At 42.0% G+C, this 20,998-nt stretch overlaps 1 gene segment (V, D, J or C); it reads left to right on the forward strand.

Moving 5' to 3' along the window:
• The first annotated feature begins 1,872 nt into the window (after window positions 1–1,872).
• LOC109261579 (Ig heavy chain V region XIG14-like) lies at window positions 1,873–17,836 on the forward strand. The segment is given in 3 exon segments: window positions 1,873–1,992; window positions 2,092–2,422; window positions 17,488–17,836. Coding segments are annotated over 3 exon segments (726 nt in total).
• The last annotated feature ends 3,162 nt before the right edge of the window (window positions 17,837–20,998 follow it).

Raw genomic sequence — 20,998 nt, forward strand, 5'->3', positions numbered from 1 at the left:
GCGCAAGACTGTACATGAAGAAACAGAAAATTAACAGAATTAAAGCAAGTAAGATTGAATCTAAAATCTAATCATACACCGCCCCAAAAGAAAAAAGTCAGCTTGGTAACAGAGGACTTTATCTATGAATTATATCAAAATATAAAAGATATTTAATGACAATATCTCTCAGACTCTTACCAAATACTGAAAAGAAAGGAATACGCCCCAACTCATCTACAAGACCAACCTTACTATACTGCAAAATCGAAAGACACCGTAAGAAGGGAAACTAAAGGCCAATATCTCAGATGGACATACATGCAAAACTCCTAGCATAGTGAATGCAACAACACAATGAAAGGGTCATATGTGACAATGCAGTCACATCTGTTGATCATCTAGATCATCATCTATTGATACATATAAAACTAGACAAAATTCAACAAATTGTCATTATTAAAAAATCTCAGCAACTGAGGGAAAGAAAGAAATTACCTCCACAAAATCGTGGCCATAGATGAAAAGGCCACACCTGACAGCATATTTAACAGTGAAAAACTGAAGCTTTTCCTGTCACATTAGGAGCCAGGCAAGGATGCTCATTCCCTACATAGGTATTCCACATGGTAACATGAAGACCAGTAAAATATGGCACCCAATGTATGTCATCTTGTCACATGGCTTATTTGGAGGAAAGTCACTAGAGTACAGCTAGTCTAAGCAATCTGTGACCCTTCTTTGTCCCCCTGAGAGCAGGACATAAATCTCTCCTGGGAAACTTCCTTTCCCTCTACCAGAATGGGAGAACCATCCTTACACCAGAAATGGGAACTTTAGCACCAAGAAGGCTGTGCAAACAAGCCTTGTTAATTCCTCACTAATTGACTTGCCCAAACCCAAATCTCTGTCTTGTTAACTCTTCACAAATCCATTTTTTTTTCTAAAAGGCACAAGGGCCACCTACTTTCTTCATTCTCTGGGTGTCATATTATTAGGAAGCTTGTGCCCATGCAAAATGAAATTTATTCTCTCTGTAGATCTGTCTTATGTCAATTGAATCCTTAGACCATACAAAGAACACAGAAGCAAAGAAGGAAAAAGCTTGCTGCTCCTATAAGTTGCAGATGTACCCATAAAAATTCGGTAAGAAAATGAAATAAAGACATGTAAATCAGTAAGAAGAAAATTATTTGTTTGAGAATCACATGAACTTACATATAGTGAAACCTTAGAATCTCCACAAAAAAAGTATTAGAACTAATAAACTCAGGAAAAGTTCAGGGTACAAATCAACATACAAAAATATGTTGTATTTCCACACACCTAAAACATAGTATATGAAAAAACTAACAAAATCACACAATTGAAAATGGCACAAAATGGAGCATCTGTGTGGCTCAATCCGTTAAGGGCCTACTGTTGATTTTGGCTCAGGTCATGATCTCCTGGTTCCTGAGTTTAATTCTAAGGCAGGGTCTGCAATGATTGTGCAGAGCCTGCTTGGGATTCTCTGTCCCCTTCTCTCTCTCTGCTCTCTCTCTCCTTCCCTCTATCTGTCACACAAAAATAAACACACATTAAAATATATGGCACAAAATAAAGTATTTAGGATTAAATTTCACTAAAAAGTAAAATAGTATACCAAACATGATGTGCTGGGAGAAAGACATGTAAAATGGCAAACACAGATGAAAAGATCACTGTGTTCACAGATCAGAATTATTTATACTGTCACAGTCCCTTCTGCAAGAAGTGATCCAGAAGTGCCTCTCAAACACTGGTTTTAAATTTGAAACAAATCTAAGTCTGGAGCCTGATATATAGTCAGAGGATATGCAAATAGGGCCCTCCCTGTGCTGATTAAACCAGTCCAGCTCCAACCCTGCAGCTGGGAGAGGAGCCCCAGCCCCGGGAGTCCCAGGTGTTCCCATTCTGTGATCAGCACAGAACACACACACCTCACCATGGAGTTTGTGCTGGGCTGGGTTTTCCTGGTTGCTCTTTTAAAAGGTAATTCATGGTGAACGAGGGACACTGAGTCTGTGAGTGGATATGAGTGAGACAGTGGATGTGTGACAGTTTCCTGACCAACATGTCTTGTGTCTGCAGGTGTCCTGTGTGACGAGAAGCTGGTGGAGTCTGGAGGAGACCTGGTGAAGCCTGGGGGGTCCCTGAGACTCACGTGTGTAGCCTCTGGATTCACCTTCAGTAGCTACCACATGAGCTGGGTCCGCCAGGCTCCAGGAAAGGGGCTGCAGTGGGTCGCATATATTAGTAATAGTGGAGGTAGCACATACTACGCAGACTCCGTGAAGGGCCGATTCACCATCTCCAGAGACAACGCCAAGAACACGCTGTATCTGCAGATGAACAGCCTCAAGACCGAGGACACGGCCACATATTACTGTGCAAGTGACACGGTGAGGGGACCTCACTGGGAGCCCAGACACAAACCTCCCTGCAGGGGGGATCAGCACCACCAGGGGGCGCACACTATGCACAATTCTGCTTTGTGTTCCCAGGAGGAGGTGCAGATGGAGGTTAAAGGAAGCTTTCTGTCAGGGTCTGGGGCTTCCTCTCCACACAGCAGTTTCTCTAGGGAGCCTCTCTGGTCACAGGATTCTGTCTTTATCTATTAACTCTCTGAATTAGCAACTGTGTTGTCATAGGAAAACTACCCTAACATGCACAAAGACACAGTTGTTTGCATTGCTTACTCCTGTCTCTCAGTATGAGTGAATTGCAGATTTCCTGACGCACAACAGCTGAACCTTTACAGGAGTCCCAGATGCACTCACTGTGCAGCCAGGACTACAGGATCCCCCAGACCCCCATTATCTTCACCCAGCACTTGTCCCAACAATGTGACACACTTCCCTCCTGGAACTTGCTACTCAGGACTTTAAATGAGCTACAGCTTTATCCAATTCCTCTAAAGAAGAGATAATTCATCTCCATGTATTAGTCAGGATTCTCCCGAGGAACAGAAACCAAAGAACCTTGGTTTCCATGACTAAATACATTGATAAGCCCCACATTCCACTCTCACATGCTGGAGACCCAGGAAAACCAGTGGTGTAATTCTCATCTGATGCTGAACTAGTTTCTAGTCTCAGAACGTGAAGAGCTGTTGATGTAACTCTCAGAACAAGGCCCAGAGGAGACCAATGTTCCAATTCAAACATGCACATGGCAAGTAAAACTGAGGGAATTCCTCCTCCGTCTGCATCAGTTTCTATTCTTAACCTTAATGGAATGGGTGATGCCCAGGCAGACAGAAACCATGGATACAAATGCCAGTCTCTTCTGGAACACATCACAGACATCCACAGAAACAGTGGGGAGTCTGGGCACCCATGATGCAGTCAAGATGACACATAAAGGTAATCATGACAAGTCAACCTCCTGTAAATGTGCAGGTCAAAGACTGAAGATTTAGAAGTCCATGCCATGACTGGCATGGAGCCCGGTGGGCATAGCTGTGCTTCTATGGAGAAGGAAGGCAGAGTCGCATAGGGGGCATTGTGGTCTGAAATCCCCTGGGAGACTTGGGGAGAGACAGTTCCCTTCTCAGGGTGCATTTCGTAAAAGGTGTATTGCCTCTCGTGGGGCAGGAGAGCTGACAGGCACCATTGCACTGCCCTGGTCATTAGCATAGGAGCCTCTGCTGAGAGCAGCTAACTGAATGCTGCCTCCTTGTTCTTCCTCACCATGAACTCCAAGCCCCTAGTGTTCATGCAACTGCCCTCCTGGGATAAACAGCTCCAGCCACAGCACAGCGAGACCCTCTCACAGAGGATCACTGGGGTCCCAGTCATATTGAGTTCATATAATTTGGAGTTTTCAAACCCAGCTAGAGCTCCTGAGATAAAACATAAGAGCCCTGTGCCACCAGGTGGGCCAATGGTTTGGACACAGACAGGGTGAAGGCAGGGTTCTGATGGAAGCCTGGGACCCACAGGTACAGATTGTTCTCTTTGTGGGAGGGCTTCCTGAACAGGGGAAGCTGGGAACTCCAACTCAAGGGACTAGACAGGGAGCTGATGCCAATATTTCCTCCCACCAATCAGCATGGACAGAATTCAGTGAGCAGCACAGAACCTCCCAGTAGAAGCTAAGCCACTGACACCAAGCTATACCCCGCCCCCCCTTGCCTTCCTCAGGTGCTTCCTTACTAGAGAAAGAGGGCCTGGAAACCAGATCAGCACCGCGCCCCTCCCTCAAAAGACGACATATACCCCCAAAGGCACCAAGTCTACTGACCATATAGTGAGGCATAGCTTCACCTCTAGGGGAAATAGGAATTAGCCTCTTTTAACAGGCAGAACAAACTCACCTGGTTAAAACTCACAACATTGTGGACAATGTCTAAACACTCATCGATGGAGAAAAGGAGAAACTCTGCAGAGGACTTAGCTGAGGGACAGAGCAGCCAATACACAACACCACAGTGCACACAGAATATGCAACAAATGCTTCCTAAAGAGTCAAGCCCTCAACAGCAATTGAACACTTTTCAATAAAGACACTACTCTAGAAGCAGAAAACAAAACAGGATTTTCTAAAACACTTAAGAAAGCAGAGACATAGACATACACCATGATGGAGGAATTCATCCCAAAAGAAAAAATGATAAAAGGTCATTGCCAGGGATATTATTAAAGCACATATAACTAATATGCCTCAAACAGAATTTCTAAAAACTCTCACAAGAAAATAGAATTTTTAACAACTATCATACGGATACTTGCTGTGCTTGAGGAAAGCATAGGAGACATGAAGGAAACCCTTACTGCAGATAGAAATGACCTAAAACCTAGCATGCTGAAATTTTAAATGCTGTAACCAAGATGTGAAACTGATGGTATATAATGACCTCAAGGCGTAAAGCAGATGAATGAGCAAGTGACATAGAAGATAACATTGTGGGGGAAATAAAGCAGAAAGGAAGAGGAAAATTAAAGTATTGCCTCACAAACATATACTTAGGGATCTCAGCAACTCCATAATGTGTAATAAAATTCTTTTCAAAGGAGTCCCAGAAGAAGGAGAGGGAGAAAACAAGGGAAGAAGAGTTATCTGAGTGAATTACCATGGGAAATTCCCCAAAATGGGGAAGGAAACAGACATACACATCTAGGAGGCACAGAGAATGCCATTATTTTAAAAAAGCAGGCCAACACTGAGACATATCAGAGAGAAATTGGTAAAATACACAGAAGAAGGAAAACGCTATAAGCACCAAGACAAAAGAGGTCACTAAATAAACAGGGAAGACAAAAGAAAAGATTATGGCAGATGTATCCACAGAAACCTTCAGGCAAGAAGGGAGTAACATGATATCCACAACATGCACAGTTGAAAATTATGCATCAAGAATACTTTGTCCAGAAAGGGTCATTCGGACACAAGAAGAGATAGAATTTCCCAGAAAAGCAAAGACCAAAGGAGTTCATGGCCTCTAAACAAGCGCCCTGCAAGAATTATCAAAGGGGACTCTTTGAGTGGAAAAGGAAGACTAAAAGAAACAAAGACTAGAAATAAGCAGAGAAAATCTCCAGAAACAGGGACTTTAGAGATAACACAATGGCAAAAGTTTATATCTATCAATAATCACTGTGAATGTAAAAGGGAAAAATGGTCCAATCAAAAGACAAAGGATATCAGAATGGATTTAAAAAATGCAAGACCTTCTGTACACTACCTACGATAGACTCATTTTCAACCTAAAGCAACTGTAGATGGAAAGTGAGGGGAGGGAGAACAATTTATCAGGCTAATGGACATCAAAAGAAAGGTGTAGTACCATACTCATATCACACTAACTAGATTTTAAACCAAAGTCTGTTACAAGAGATGAGGAAGTCAGTACATCATCATGAAGGGGTCTATCCAACAAGAAGATATAAAGCTTTAAATATTTATACACCGAAAGGGTAAGCACTGATATATACATAAATCAATTAATAAGAAACATCAAAAAACTTATTGATAATAATAAAAGAATAATAATAGAGAACTTCAACACTCCACTTACAGCAATGGACACATCACCTAAGCCAAAATTAATAAGGAAACAATGGCTTAGAAAGGCACACTGGACCAAATGGACTTAACAGATATATTCAGAACATTCCACCGTATAGCAACAGAATACTCATTCTTTTTGACTGCACATGCAACATTCTCCATAACAGATCACATACTATGTCATAAATCAGCTCACTACAAGTTCAAAAAGACTGAGATCATACATGTACATTTTCATACCAAACACTATGAAACGTGAAGTCAACCACAAGAACTTTGGCAACACCACTAATACCTAAGGTTAAAGAACGTTGTGGTAAAGAATTAATGAGGTTTTCAGGAAATTAGAGAAGCAATAAAAAATACATAGATGCAAATTAAAATGAAAACATGCCAGTGCCCCATCTGGATGCAGCAAAAGTGGTTGGAAGAGGGAAATATATAGCAATACAGGCCAAACTCAAGAAAGAAGAAAAATCTCAAACACACAACCACTTCACAACTAAAGAAGCTAGAAAATGAACAGCAAATGAACCCTAAAGCCAGCAGAAGGTAAATAAAAAACATTAGAGCATACAAATGATAAAGAAACAAACAAAACATTAGACAGATCAATGAAAATATAAGTTGGTTTTTGGAATCATAAATAAAAATGATAAACCCAAGGCCAGGTTTGCCAAAAACAAAAGAGAAACGACTAAGTAAATATAACCACAAATTTAAGACGAGAGATCACAACTAATAGCACAGAAATACAATTAGAAGAAAATATTTTGGAAATTTATATGCCAACAAACTGGTCAATCTGGAAGAACTGGATAAATTCCTACAGTAATGTAAACTACAGTAACTGAAATAGGAAGAAACAGAAAACCTGAACTGACTGATAATGAACAAAGCAATTGATCCGTAATCAAACTCTACTGAAACACAAAAGACCAGGGCCTGATGGCTTCACAGGTGAATTCTACCTGATATTTAAAGAAGAGTGTAAATAATCTATTTAAGTAGCATAGAATATTCTAGTCTTCTCAAACTGTTCCAAATAATAGAAATGGAAAGAAAACTTCCAAACTCATTCTATAAGAACAGTATGACCATGGTTCCAAATCAAATAAAACCCAACTAAAAAGGAGACTTAAAAGCCACTAGCCCTAATGAGCATGGATGCAACAATTATCAAGAAAATAATTGCAGCTTGAATCCAAAAATACGTTAAAATTATCATTTACCACGATCAGGTGGGATTCATTCCTTGGTTGTAAGGGTGGTTCAATATTCACAAATGACTCAATGTCATACAACACATCGATAAGATAAAGGATAAAAACTATATGATCCTCTCAATAGATGTGAAAAAGAGCATTTGACAAAGTACAGCAACCTTTCTTAATAAAAACCCTCAACAAGGCATAGAGGAAACACACCTTAACATCATAAAGACCATATATGAAAACCCCACAGGTACTATCCACAGCAGGGAAAAAACCTTTTCCTCTACTGTCAGGAACGCAAGAGGGATGCCCACTCCCATCATTCTACTTAACATAGCTGGAAGTCTTATCCTCACAAACAGACAACAAAAAGAAATAAAGGCATTCAAATTGGCAAGAAAGAAGTCAAACGTTCACTCTTCACAATGACATGACACTCTATATAGAAAACCCAAGAATCCACCAAAATATTGCAAGCACTGATACACAAATTCAGCAAAGTAACAAGATACAAAATCAACATGCAAAAATCTATTGCATTTGTATACAGTAATAATGTAGAAACAGAAAGACAAATCCAAAAAAATTCCATCCCCTTTACAATTGCACCAAAAATAATAGGATAACTAAAGGGTTAAAAGATCTATACTCTGAAAAATACAAACACGATGAAAGAACTGAGGATGACACAAAGAAATGGAAACACAGTCAATGTTCAGGATTGAAGGAGCAAGTATTGTTGACATGTCTATTCTACACAAAGAAACAGGAGACTTTATGATTGCAGACTTCATGGTATATTACAAAGCAGTAGTCATCAAGACAGTATGCTACAAGCACAAAAGAGACACACAGATCAATAAAACAGACTAGTAAGCCCAGATATGGACTCACACATGTATGGTCACCTCATCTTGAATGAAGTAGGAAAGACTATGTAATGGGAAAAAAAAAAGACAGTCTTCTCAATGAAGGGTGTTGGGAAAACTGGACCAGAACATGCAGAAGAATGAAACTGAGCCACTTTCTTACACCATACACAAAAATAAATTCAAAATGGGTGAAAGACCTAAATGTGAGACAGGAGACCATCAAAATCCTAGAGGAGAACTCAGGCAGCAACTTCTTTGACATTGGACATCGCAACTTCTTACTAGACGTGTCTCAGAAGGCAAAGGAAACAATAGCAAACATTAACAGCCAGGGCCTCATCAAAATGAAAAGCTTCTGCACAACTAAAGAAACAATCAACTACTCTAAAAGGAAACCTACAGAATTGAAAAATGTATTTGCAAATGATATATCTCATAAAGCCTTTCTATCCAAAATCTATAGAGAACATATCAAACTCAGCATCCAAAATACAAACAATCCAGTGAAGAAATGGGCAGAAGACATGACTAGACACTTTTCCAAACAAAGCATCCAGATGGCTAATGAAAAATACTCATCATCACTCAACAACAGGGAAACACAAATCAAAACTTAATGAGATAGGACCTCACAAGTCTCAGAATGGCTAAAATTAACAACTCAGGAAACAACAGATATTGATGAGGATGAGGAGAAAATGGAACCCTTTTATACTCTTGGTGGGAATGCAAAGGGGTGTGGCCATTCCAGAAAACACTTTAAATACTTAAAACTGAAACTACCTTGTACTCCAGTAATTGCTCTACTAGGTATTCACCCAAAGGATACAAAAATTCTGATTTGAGGAGGCACATGCACCCCAATGTTTATAGCAGCATTAACAATGAGAGCCAAAGTGAGGAGAGAGACCAAAAGTCCACCGAGTGATGAATATGCATATATATGTATAGACTAGAATATTATTCGGTCATAAAAAAGAATGAAATCTTGCCATTTGCAAAGATGTTGATGCAGTTAGAGGATATCATGCTAAGTGACATAAGGCAGTCCAAGAAAGACAAGCATGATATTATTTCCTTATATGGGGAATTTAAGACACACAGCAGATGAACATAGGGGAAAGGGAAAAAAAGAGCAAGAAAAAATATAAAAGACTCCAAGGATAGAGAACGAATTGAGGGTTGCTGGAGGACAGGGGTGTAGGGGATGCGTTAATGGATGATGGGGATTAAGTAGGCCAAGTGTTCTGATGCGTACTGGATATGAATGTGGGTGATGAATCAGTGAATTCTACTACTGAAATTAATATCACACAGTATGTAATCTAATAAAAATTTAAACACAAACTTAAAAAGTTAGAAAAGTGGAAAAAAAGGAAGGGAGAAACATTGTCACAAATTGTCGTCAACATGGAATCTAAGGTAGTGAGTCTAACTTCTTGCATTTACTCATTTTATCCCTAACTGCTAGTGGACATTAATTAACATACTCATGACTTTTACAGTGGTTCCAGGTGGGCTGGAATTCAAACCACAGCTGCCCTTCCCAACTCCACTGTGCCGACACCCCATGGGCAACTTGTCCAGACACCTGCACAAGAACCCAGGTTGGACCACAGCAGGGACCCTCATCTGCAGGACTGAAAAGTGTGGAGAGATGACCATTCCTGCCAGGCTCTGGGTTTCCTCCCACGACCTTGCTGGCTCCACTCCCTTTTATTCCTTTCCCTTCTCTTTGAAAAGAAGCATGTCCCCTGTTTCTGGTGCATGAAAGTGAGGGGCTCTGTGTTCTATAAATGTTCAATATGACCGATCACTTACATGGGGACAAATAAAAACCCATATGGTGCAGCCTGTCTCATGGGCTCCTATCACCCAAAGTGGCAGAGTACAAATAAACCTAAATATGCACTTAGTGAAACACTGTACAGCACGTTGCAAAAGCATTAGGACATGAGAAGCCTGGAATAATTCCACAAATGCTGTATGAGCTCCCCTTGGAAGGAAGAAGAAATCTTATACTCCCAAACATGCAAAACAAAAAATAATTGCAGGAAATGATAAAACAGTTTCATGTGTTCTATTCATGAAGTGTCTGACAGTGACAATGCACAGAATGAATTGTCAGCGTTTCGCATAGAATTGTGAAGGAAACATCTTGAGTCATGAACTTGGTTGTGGGCACAGAGCTCAATGGCTCCTGACACATATAGAAACCCCAAAACTTGGAAAGGTTAACGTGTTTTTTGGCCCCGGAGCACATCTATCAAATCTGATGAACAATCTGTCCAAAAAGACACACACAGCATATCTTGTGAAACTTGAGTTCAATTTCAGCATGAGAACAGAATTTCCATATATTATGAAAAAACCATGCCATGAAAATGAGTTACTACACACTATAAACTTAAAAACAAACAACAGAGACCAGAGACCAGTTAGCGAACAAGTCAGCATTGAGAGACACCAGAAAAAAAAAAAAAAGATTTTAGTTATATTGTAAATCAAGAAATTACTGGGGTGCCTGCGTGGCTCAGTCAGTTAAGCATCTGACTTCAGCTCAGTTCACGATCTCACGGTTCATGGGTTTGAGCCCCGTGTCAGTTTCTATGCTTACAGCTTGGAGCCTAGAGCCTGCTTCTGATTGTGTCTCCCTCTCTCTGCCTCTCGCCCACTTGCACTCTCTCTCTCTCTGTCTCAAGAATAAAAATTTAAAAAAAAAAAATTATCAGTCACAAGCAATCAATCATTATGAAAACCAAAATTATACCTAAGAACCAAAGGCCCATAAAAAGAAATAGTATAAATGGGCTTTGTGAAAATCAAATAATTTTTTTCTGAACACGTGGCAATCAATAGTAGTAAGACAAGTTACGGAGGAAAAGACAATATTCACAAATTGCATAACCACCAAGGGACTTGCATCCCGAATATGCTAAGAACCCTCAACAGTCAATAGGAAGAAAGGAAACAACACTCTATAAAACAAGCACAGCCTTGCGTAGTAAACATCCCATCCTAGAGGTTATAGACACATTAGGTAAGGACAGGAAAAGACTCTTCACACCATCAACTGTCAAGGAAATTCAAATCAAGAATGCAATAGATGCCCTATGCACTCATCCTGAGGGCTCAGGTATGAAGGGAACACTGGCAACACCATCCAGGTGAGCATCCAGCACACGTGGGGCCTCAAACACTGCAGGTAGGAATGAAACACGAACACCAGCTCTGGAAAACTGTTGGCTGTTGCTTATGAAATTATACATGGATGACTTAACATGTAACCTGGAAATACCACTCCCGAGTGTCTGCTCCAGAGTGAAATCCCATGCTCACAAAATAAATGGTGTGTAAATATTTATAGCATCTTAGTGTTAGAAGCTAGGAATAAGGCAAAAGTCTTTCTAAATAAAAAGGAATAAACCAAGTATGAAACTTCCATCAATGGGATGCTTTGCCACAGAAATGTGACGCTATTGATGCAGAATTGAAACTAGGAGAACCTCAAAGACATGATATGAGGGAAGGGAAGTCGTCTCAAAGACTACAGAGGTGGTGTGGCCTGGGACATTCACACAGCCAGCCCAGATGACAGTGTTTGGCTGGGTTTCTTTATCTCTTTCTGCCCAACATTCACATGACAAGTTCCTCTGCCTCATGTTGAATGCTGTCCTGCGCTCAACAATGCTCTCATGTTTCAACTCTCCACAGACTAAACCCTACAACCTCGGACTCCTCTGAATGGAGAGTTGTTGAGGCCATAATCTGACATGTGTTCTGACAGGAGCTGTTCCCTCCACTGTCCCTGGCTCTGGCTCTCTCCTGCAGGTGAGGAGGAGTAGGTTAGGAATCCTCCACTGAAACCATCTGTCTCCTGCACCTGACTCTCCCACAACATGAGGCCCAGACCTTCCTCACCCTCAGCTGGAAATGAAGTCAGTTATACTGAAACAGATTTGCACCTTGGTTTAGTGGATTGCTCCAGCTCCCCCCTGCCCTGGGCAAAACTCTGCAGCTGCAGGTGGGGACAAAATGAGGGATCAGTTTAGGGGTGAGTGGCAGCTGCACTTCTTTGAGACTTGCTTGTCCTAGTGGCATGAGACCCCTGCCGTACAAGTCAGGTCTGGGGCAACCAGGCTCCCAGCATCCCGAGTGGACTGTGCCCAGGGCAGAGTTTCCATCCTGGGAGTGGGGCTGCAAACAATGAGTGAGTCCCACATCTCAGTGGCACCTGCTGGGGCTTGGCCTCAACAGCAAACAGCTTAGGGCCACTGACATCCTGTCCCTCTGGGAAAGAGTCCTCTGAACAGGAGCTGGTCACCAGGAACCCTGGTATTGGTTGCAACAGTCTGGAGGGGAGGTTGCAGCCAGGCTGAGTGGCACATGCCTATAGTCCCAGCTCCTTGCACTGGAGTTTCCATTTGCTGAGCTGGGGTGGGGAAGGAAAGGCACATACCTTAGCTCAAAATTCTAGCTTTGCCGTCTGTCAGTATATTTTCTGGAATAAATGTTTCTTCATGGGCTCTATGCCAAGAAGGCCATTTGCAGACACTGTAAATACATCATTTGAGATTTTATTCATATTCCACATAGTAAACATTCAATGTAGTATTACTTTCAGGTGTAAAATATAGCGATTCAACATTTCCATACAACACCCAGTGCTCATTATGAGTGCGGCCCTGCAACCCCATCACCTACTTCCCCAAACCTCCTCCCACGTTCCCTCTGGTAACCATAAGTTTGTTTTGTATAGGTAAGAATCTGTTTTGTTGGGTTTATATGTTCCATGGCTTAAGCCTAAGACTCTTGATTTGGGTTCATGTCTTGATATCATGGATTCTGAGATCAAGCCCCATTTTGGTTTCTGCACTGACAGCAAAGAGACTGCTTGGGATTCTCCTTCCCGCTTCCTCTGCTCCTCGCCCCATTCTATCTCAACATAAATTTAAAAACATTGAAAAACGTTTATTTCTTGGTGTAGCTCTTCTCTCTTCTTTGTCCCATTTCCCATTTGAAGTTTCTTAAATTCTACATATGAATGAAAGCATATATTTGTCTTTCTCTCACTTGTTTCAGTTAGCATAATACTCTCTAACTCCATCCGTATCATTACAAATAGCAAATGTCATTCCTTTCAGGGCTGAGAAACATTCCAGTGTATGAGTATGAGTGTGTGTGTGTGTGTGTGTGTGTGTGTGTGTGTGTGTGTAGATATACCACATATACTTTATCCATTTATGAGTCAATGCTTACTTGGGCTGTTTCCATAGCTGGGCTGTTTTTGATAGGGCTGCTATAAATATAGAGTTGCAATCCCCTTTAAATTAGTACTTTTGTATCCTTTGGGTAAATACCTAGTAGTTCAATTGATCAGTCATAAGGTAGTTATATTTTTAGCATTTTGAGGAATGCCCATGCTGTTTTCCAGACAAGCTGCACCAGTTTCCATTCCCACAAGCAGTGCAAAAGTGTTCCTCTTTCTCTGTATCCTCACAAACACCTGATGTTCCTTATGTAGTTGAGTTTAGTCATTCTGACAGGAGTGAGTTGATATTTCGTTGTAGTTTTGATTTATATTTCCCTGATGATGAGTGATGTTGAGCATCATTTCATGTGTTTATTGGCCATCTGTATGTTGCATTTTGGAAAGTCTATTCATGCCATCTGCTCATTTTTTAATAGGATTATTCAGTTTTGGAGCTGAATTTTATACTACATACAGAAAACCTAAAAAACTCCACCAAAAAAACCCCACTAGAACTGATACAATAAACCAGTAAAGCTGCAGCATACGAAATCAACATACAGAAATTTGTGCATTTCGATACAACAATAATGAAGAAGGAGAAAGAGAAATCAAGGAATTTATCCCATTTACAATTACACAAAAAAAACATAAGATACCTAGAAATAACCCTCACTAAAGAGTTACAAGAGCTTGACTCTGAAAAACCTGGGACATTTATGGTACCAATTGAAGAAGACACAAAGAAATGGAAAAATATTCCATGCACATGGATTAAAACAAAAAACATTGTTAAAATGTTGATACTACCCAAAGCAATCTAGACATTCAATGCAAATAATTCAATGCAAATATCCCTGTCAAATAATACAAGCATTCCTCACAGAGCTAAAACAAATATTTCTAAAATTATCATGGAACCACAAAAGACCTTGAACACCCAAAGCGATCCTAAAAAAGGAAAAAATGGAGGCATCACAATTCTGGGTTTCAAGCTATATTACAATTCTGTAGTCATCAAGACAGTACGGTCCTGGCACAAAAAGAGACACATAGATTAATGGAACAGAGTAGAAAACCCATAAATGGACACATAACAATATGGTCAACTAATCTTCGTCAAAACAGGAAACAGTATCAAATGGAAAAATGACAGTCCCTTCAACAAAGGGTGTTGGAAAAACTGGACAGCAACAGGAAACTCTAATGGAACCGGACCACTTTCTTACAATATACACAAAAACAAATTCAAAATGGATGAAAGACCTAAATGTGAGACAGGAAACCATCAAAATCCTAGAGGAAAACACAGGCACCAAACTCTTTGACCACGGTCAGAACAACTTCTTACTGGACATGTCCCAGATGCAAGGGAAACAAAAGCAAAAGTGAACTATTGGGACCTCAAGATAAACAGCTTCTGTACAGCAAAGACACAATCAACAAAACTAAAAGGCAACTGACAAAATAGGAGAAGATATTTGCAAATGGCATTATCAGATAAAGGCTTAGTATCCAAAATCTATAAAGAACTTCTCAAACTCGACACTGAAAAAAAACCAAATAATCTGGTGAAGAAATGGTCAGAAGACATGAATAGACATTTTTCAAAGAAGACTTCCAGATGGCGAAATGACACGTGTAATGAGGCTCATTGTCACTCCTCGTCAGGGAACATAAATCAAAACCACAATGAGATAACACCTCACACCTGTCAGGATGGCTAAAATTAACATGGTGGGAATGAAAGCTGGTGCAGCCATTCTGGAAAATAGTGTGGAGATTCCTGAAAAAAATTAAAAATAGAACTATCCTGTGATCGAGCAATTGTTTTACTAGGTATTTATCCAAAGGATACCAAAATGCTGATTCGAAGGGGCACATGGACCCCAATGTTTATAGCAGCCCTATCAACAACAAGCAAATTGTGGGAGAGCCCAAATATCCATCAGGAGATGAACACATAAAGAAGAGGTGGTAAATATATACAATGGAATATTACTCAGCCATCAAAAAGAATGAAAATGTGTGTGGAACAACAACGTATTAACCTAAGTGAAATAAGTCAGTAAGAAAAAGTCAAATATCATATGATTTCATTCATATGTGGAATATAAGAAACACAACATAGGAGAAGGAAAAATAAAATAAGAGAAAAACAGAGAGGGAAGAAACAGGAAGAGACTTAAATACAGAGAACAAACTGAGGGGAAGTGGGGAAGTTGGGCTAAAAGGGAGATAGGCATTAAGGAGGGCATTGTTGAAATGAGAACTGGGTGTTATATGTACGTGATGAATCACTAAATTCTACACCTGAAATCAATACTACACTGTAGGTTAACACACTTAAATTTAAATTAAAAATATTACAAGAAAATTAAATACATACATATATGAACTCTTGGGAGTACCTCAAAATAGCAAATTCTGCACAGTGAAGGAAACAATAAACAAAACTAAAAGACAACCTATGGAATGGAAGAAGATACTTGTAAATGGCATATCCCCAGGGTTAGGATCCAAAGTATGTACATTTTTTTAAATTATTTTCACTTATCAGTACAGAGTGTGTGTCCATGCATACTTTGTGTGAGAAGCAAAACTCGTGTATTGTGGTAAGATCTCACTGAAACTGAGATCCACCCTCTTCACTAAATTTTAACCGTACAGTACAATATTGTTAAGTACACATGTAATGTTGTGGAGAAGACCTCTAGAACTTAGTCATCTTGCATAACAGAATATCACACACCTTGATATCTAACCCTCATTGCGCCTCTCTGCCAGCGCCTGGCAACTGCCACTCCACTCTGTTTTATTGTTATCAAATCCCGAATTCAGCTACCTGTTGCTGGAAAGGTCAACATTCAAAGTTTGAGTTTTGGTAGGAAAGGAATTTGAGCTTTATGCACAAAGCCAGCCACTGGTAAGAATGCAGACTCCTGTCCAAAAGCCAACTCTGAGGTTTCTCCCTGACGCAGGGGGTTTTAAAGGAGGAGAGCATATTTAATCAAACAAGGGAGTTCCATGGTTGATAACGTCTTTTGATCATGTGCAGACTCCACGGTGCAAGCTGCCAAAGTTACCTCCACTCCCTGGCATCTCCAGCTGAGGAGGGAACCACACATGCATGGGAGGAGACTGCCAGAGGCCAGGAAAGAACCCCAATAAGGGATTAGAGCGGAAAACCCCTGGGGCTCACACATGGTCAGCAGTACTTTCTGTTCTCCCCAGCTGGCATAAAAAAAATACTAAAATACAACCTTGTACTTCACCAATCATGACACAATACTGGGAAATGTTTCCTCAGTAAACTCAGAGGAAGCTTCAAACCAAAAACCAAAGGATCAAATGGCTTGAAAACTAATGTCTAACCAGAATGAGACATGAAAAACGACGAAGCTATTTTTTTAGTCACCTATAAAGGTAAAATTGACAATGTCCACCTCCACATCCCAAGGAAGTAGGAAGCATTGGTCTCCATAATGAGGAAAAGCAGTCATCCATAGAAAGTGACCCAGCAGTACCACAGGACATGGAATTGGTAGAGAAGTTCAGGGTGTTAAAATTTCATATCCCATATTCACTAGCTGGAGGAAAGATGGAATGTGTTGAATACAGCCATGTCTCTGGGTCCAAGTCCTTACTACGTCCATGTGAGCACGGCTTGAACTGGCTCACCTACTTCTCCCACATCCACCCCAGCTGAACTGTTGTGCAGGGTCACACAATGCCACACCCTGGGACTGTTACCTAAACCCACAAGTGGATCCCAGGTGCAGGGGACTGGCCACCTGGTACAGCCCTCTGTTCTGTCAGATGGCCTAGACCTCACTTTGCTGAGGATCCTCCACTTATCCACTCTCACTGGCAGATGTCCCTGAGCAGGGGCATGAGGGTGGCAGAGGGCCAGGTCACCTTGAGGGCATCCCTCTTGCAGTTTGCATTCTGGGCAGTGCTGGCTCCTGTCCAGGGTTCTCAAGGTCGTCCCTCATGGCGCTACATCTCCTTGAGGTGGTAATTACAAAGAAGGAGCTGCACAATGGCAAGGGCATTCAGATGACTGGTTGGCTGTCCTGTAGCCTGTGTTTTGGGACAAAAGACCCGTTATCCACATGTGGCCAAGGAAACCCTTTAGGTCCAGACATCTGCTGATGATCACTCAGGATGATCAGGGAGACTTGCAAATGGACTACCCCTCCGTGCCTCCAGACTGTTACTACCTCGGCTACCTGGAGGAGATTCCTCTTTCCATGGTCACCATGGACACGTGCTATCGGGGCCTTGAAGGTATCATGAAGTTGGATGACCTTGCCTATGAAATCAGACACATCAGCGATTCCCAACATTTGAACACATTGTTTCTCAGAGAGTGGCAGACACCAATGCAACGGGACCTACTTATAACCTGGGATATAAGGAGCATAGGGACCCCCGTTCCTCAAGGAAATGCCAGTACAGTCCTCAGGATCTCTAGTAAGTTGTAGTCATCCCATCACGGAATTCTGCTCTCAGTTCCAAAACAATATATAGTGTGTTCAACCACAGGTCAAAAGGTGCCCAATTCCTAATAAGGCTAGTTAGCTTAATTGACTCATTGTTTCATGGGATTCATGTAAGTTACTATATTGGTTTCATGATAATTTATAATGAGAGAGATCCAGCTAACATGGGCAAATATGTGTTGCATCAGAGTCCGTTTTTTTCGATACTATGAGTCCAAGGGTTTTTGAATTCTTAAACCACACTCATCCTTAGTTGTGATTCGAAATGGATCCCATGAAGTTAATTTCAGTCCAGTTGTATGAAGTATATGCCATCCACAAAGCCCCATCGTGATGGGTTATTTAGGCAGATATTATTTACTCTTGTCTGTCATAGCAACACATCAGATTGCAAAAAATATTGGTTTGTGGGTTGACACTGATGAATATGCTTGCCAGAAAAGGTCCAACTGCATTAGGACCCAATTCCCTTGTATACCTGAAGCTTTCAGGAAGTGTTCCTTCATTCATATACAGCACAAAATGAGTGGCAGATTAGGCAAGTGCCTCTTCAACAACTGAATGGTGCATTGAAATAAAAGCCTGACCCACAATCATTTCGGAAACTACTTAGTTGACCCAGGCAAGCATTGTGACTGCAGCTCCTTAGAGCAGTGCTATAGCAATCTATGCTGTATGAGTGATAGTATTTTAACCCCTCGGGACAAATGTAATACAGGCAGATGCTATACAAACTGCACCGATTTCGATGCTGGGACACTTGGCAGGCCAATCCAAAATATATGTGATCTTCCAGAATCCTGCCGTGGGGTGTCCTTGTCAGGCCCTGATGACTTCCATATGCAAGATGGAACCCCGTGCACTGAAGAGGGCTGCTGCTATCATGGGAACTGCACTCACTGCATTATGCACTGTCAAGAAATCTTTGCAAAAATTCTGGAAAGGTGAAGATGTCTGCTAGACCATAAATCAAAAAAGCAGCCGACATGGACACTGCAGAAGACCCCGGGGAATTCAACACTGAACCTGTTCCCACACAGACGTGCCTTGTGGAAGGCTGCAGTGTAGGATTGTCACACATCTCCCTCAGCTGCAAAAGCATGTTGGATTCCATCCATCTGAGATCTCAGGGTTCTGGTGTTTGCGGCTGGGTTCATGTCATAGCACAACCGATATTGGTCATGTGAAAACTGATATGTCATGTGTTCCTGGAAACATCTGTCAGGACACCTACTGCAGTCGCCGTGTGGCTCAGCTGAATTATGACTGTATCCCAGAGAAATGCAGTCACAGAGGGTCGTGCGACACTAACAGGAACTGCCATTGCCACATAAGCTGGGATCCTCCATGGTGCACTGGACGAGGCACTGGTGGGAGCACAGGCAGTGGACCCCTCCAACAAGAATGCGGCCAGTGAGGCAAAGTCATGAATCCCTGTTATATCTCAGAGTGGTTTTTGGTCCCATTTAAGCCATAATAGTTGCATTCCTTGTGTTGTCGCCACAAATGTCAAATTATCAACCCCGAGAAAGTTAAGGGACTGATTGTTGCTGACGACAATCCATAATTAGCCTCCTCACTGCTGAACAACTACAGGCAATCCAACTGGCACATGTGTGAAAATACAGTAATGAGGCTGCAGAGCTGATATCCACGTTTCGGGGGTCTGCAGGAGACACAGGGGTCCACAGGCACATCACGGCTCTGACACACATCTCTCACGGCTCACTGACCAGAACGCTGAAATAAACCTTAAACACTGCATGCTTGTGGCCTCTACGTATATATCTAAGCTTCCAAGAGCCCAAACTGAGCCCGAGATTATGTGCAGAGGACCTGAGTTTGCATCTGGGTCTTGAACTGAGGTATATGCTTCCAGAATTAAGAGACGTTCACACAAGCTCTTTCAGGGACAAACTCATGAGTTGTCTCCAAAACTGTGCGGTTGCACACTGAACATTTTCTCATTCTCCAGGTAATCTGTCTTCCCCCAGTCCCAATGTGGGTTCAGGATAATGGAGGGCTACCACCCACCCACACTGCCCGTTCCAACTGGAGTGTCTGTGGGCTGTGAGGGAAGGGGACTGGCATTAGGTTCCACCTAGCACAAGCTGTGCCTCCCTGAGGACAAAATTTCCAAATGTGGGAGACTGAGACCATGAGACTGAATGGAGCACCCAATGAAATGAATCAGAAAGGCAGGCACAAGTGCCTATGGATGACTCTGGCATCCAGTTGGAGCCCGATGAATGTGAATCCCTGCTCTCTTTCTCTTGCCTACTTTTCAGTGAGTTTAACCTTAGATAAGGATCTGCCTAGGATTCCCACTTTGGCTTTCTGAGAGCCTTCTTGAATAACCACACAGAGGTGAGCCTGTGAAAAGTTAGGGACTTCAGCCCCATCCATTCTCAAGTAATCAGGTACTTGCTACCCTGTTTTCTATGTCCTGATCACTGGGACTGTGGGAAGGAGGTCTGCCCTTCCCAAGGTCCTTGTGTACCCTTGCTTCTGAGCCCTGTGAGTCATAAATCCTGTGCCTCCATTTCCTTTGTTGGGGGTGCACTGAAACGCCACCTTGAGCCAGAGGGCCCCATGCATCTCAGGTATCCAAAGCCAGAGCTCAGATGCCTAGGGAGCCACCTGTCCACCCCCTGAGCAATGGCTCTTGCCTAATCCTTCAGCAGGATACAGTCTACATGTTCTTAATTCTGTACAACAGCTGGGGTCCCCAACACATTTGTCCCCAGGGATGGGATTGGGGGTCTAGGTGGTGCCCTCCAACAATGTGTTACCACTGAGAATGGCTCACTCGTTCCTCACCCCCACATCTCAGCTGCTCTGGGAAAGAGCTGGAGCTTGCTGGTGGTCTGTAGCTTTGCTTTGGGCTGATGCCACGTGTTGCCAGAAACCCCCATCCTAAGTTACCAGTGCCATAAAAGGTCAGACTCCCTGCAGAGACCAACAATCAGGCACCATCCTAGGGTTCCAGAGGTGTGTATTTCCTACTCATCTCCAAGTGAGATATTGCTGGACACCGAAGACCATATCCCTAGATTAGTGTCGAAGAAGACGCCAGCTGCTGGGTCCACTGTGTTGCAACCAGTACCCTGGTGTTGTGCTTGCTTAGCCATGCCTACCTAGTGA

Source organism: Panthera pardus, unplaced genomic scaffold (assembly GCF_024362965.1).
Source record: "Panthera pardus isolate Hobbes unplaced genomic scaffold, ASM2436296v1 HiC_scaffold_285, whole genome shotgun sequence".
Taxonomy (NCBI): domain Eukaryota; kingdom Metazoa; phylum Chordata; class Mammalia; order Carnivora; family Felidae; genus Panthera; species Panthera pardus.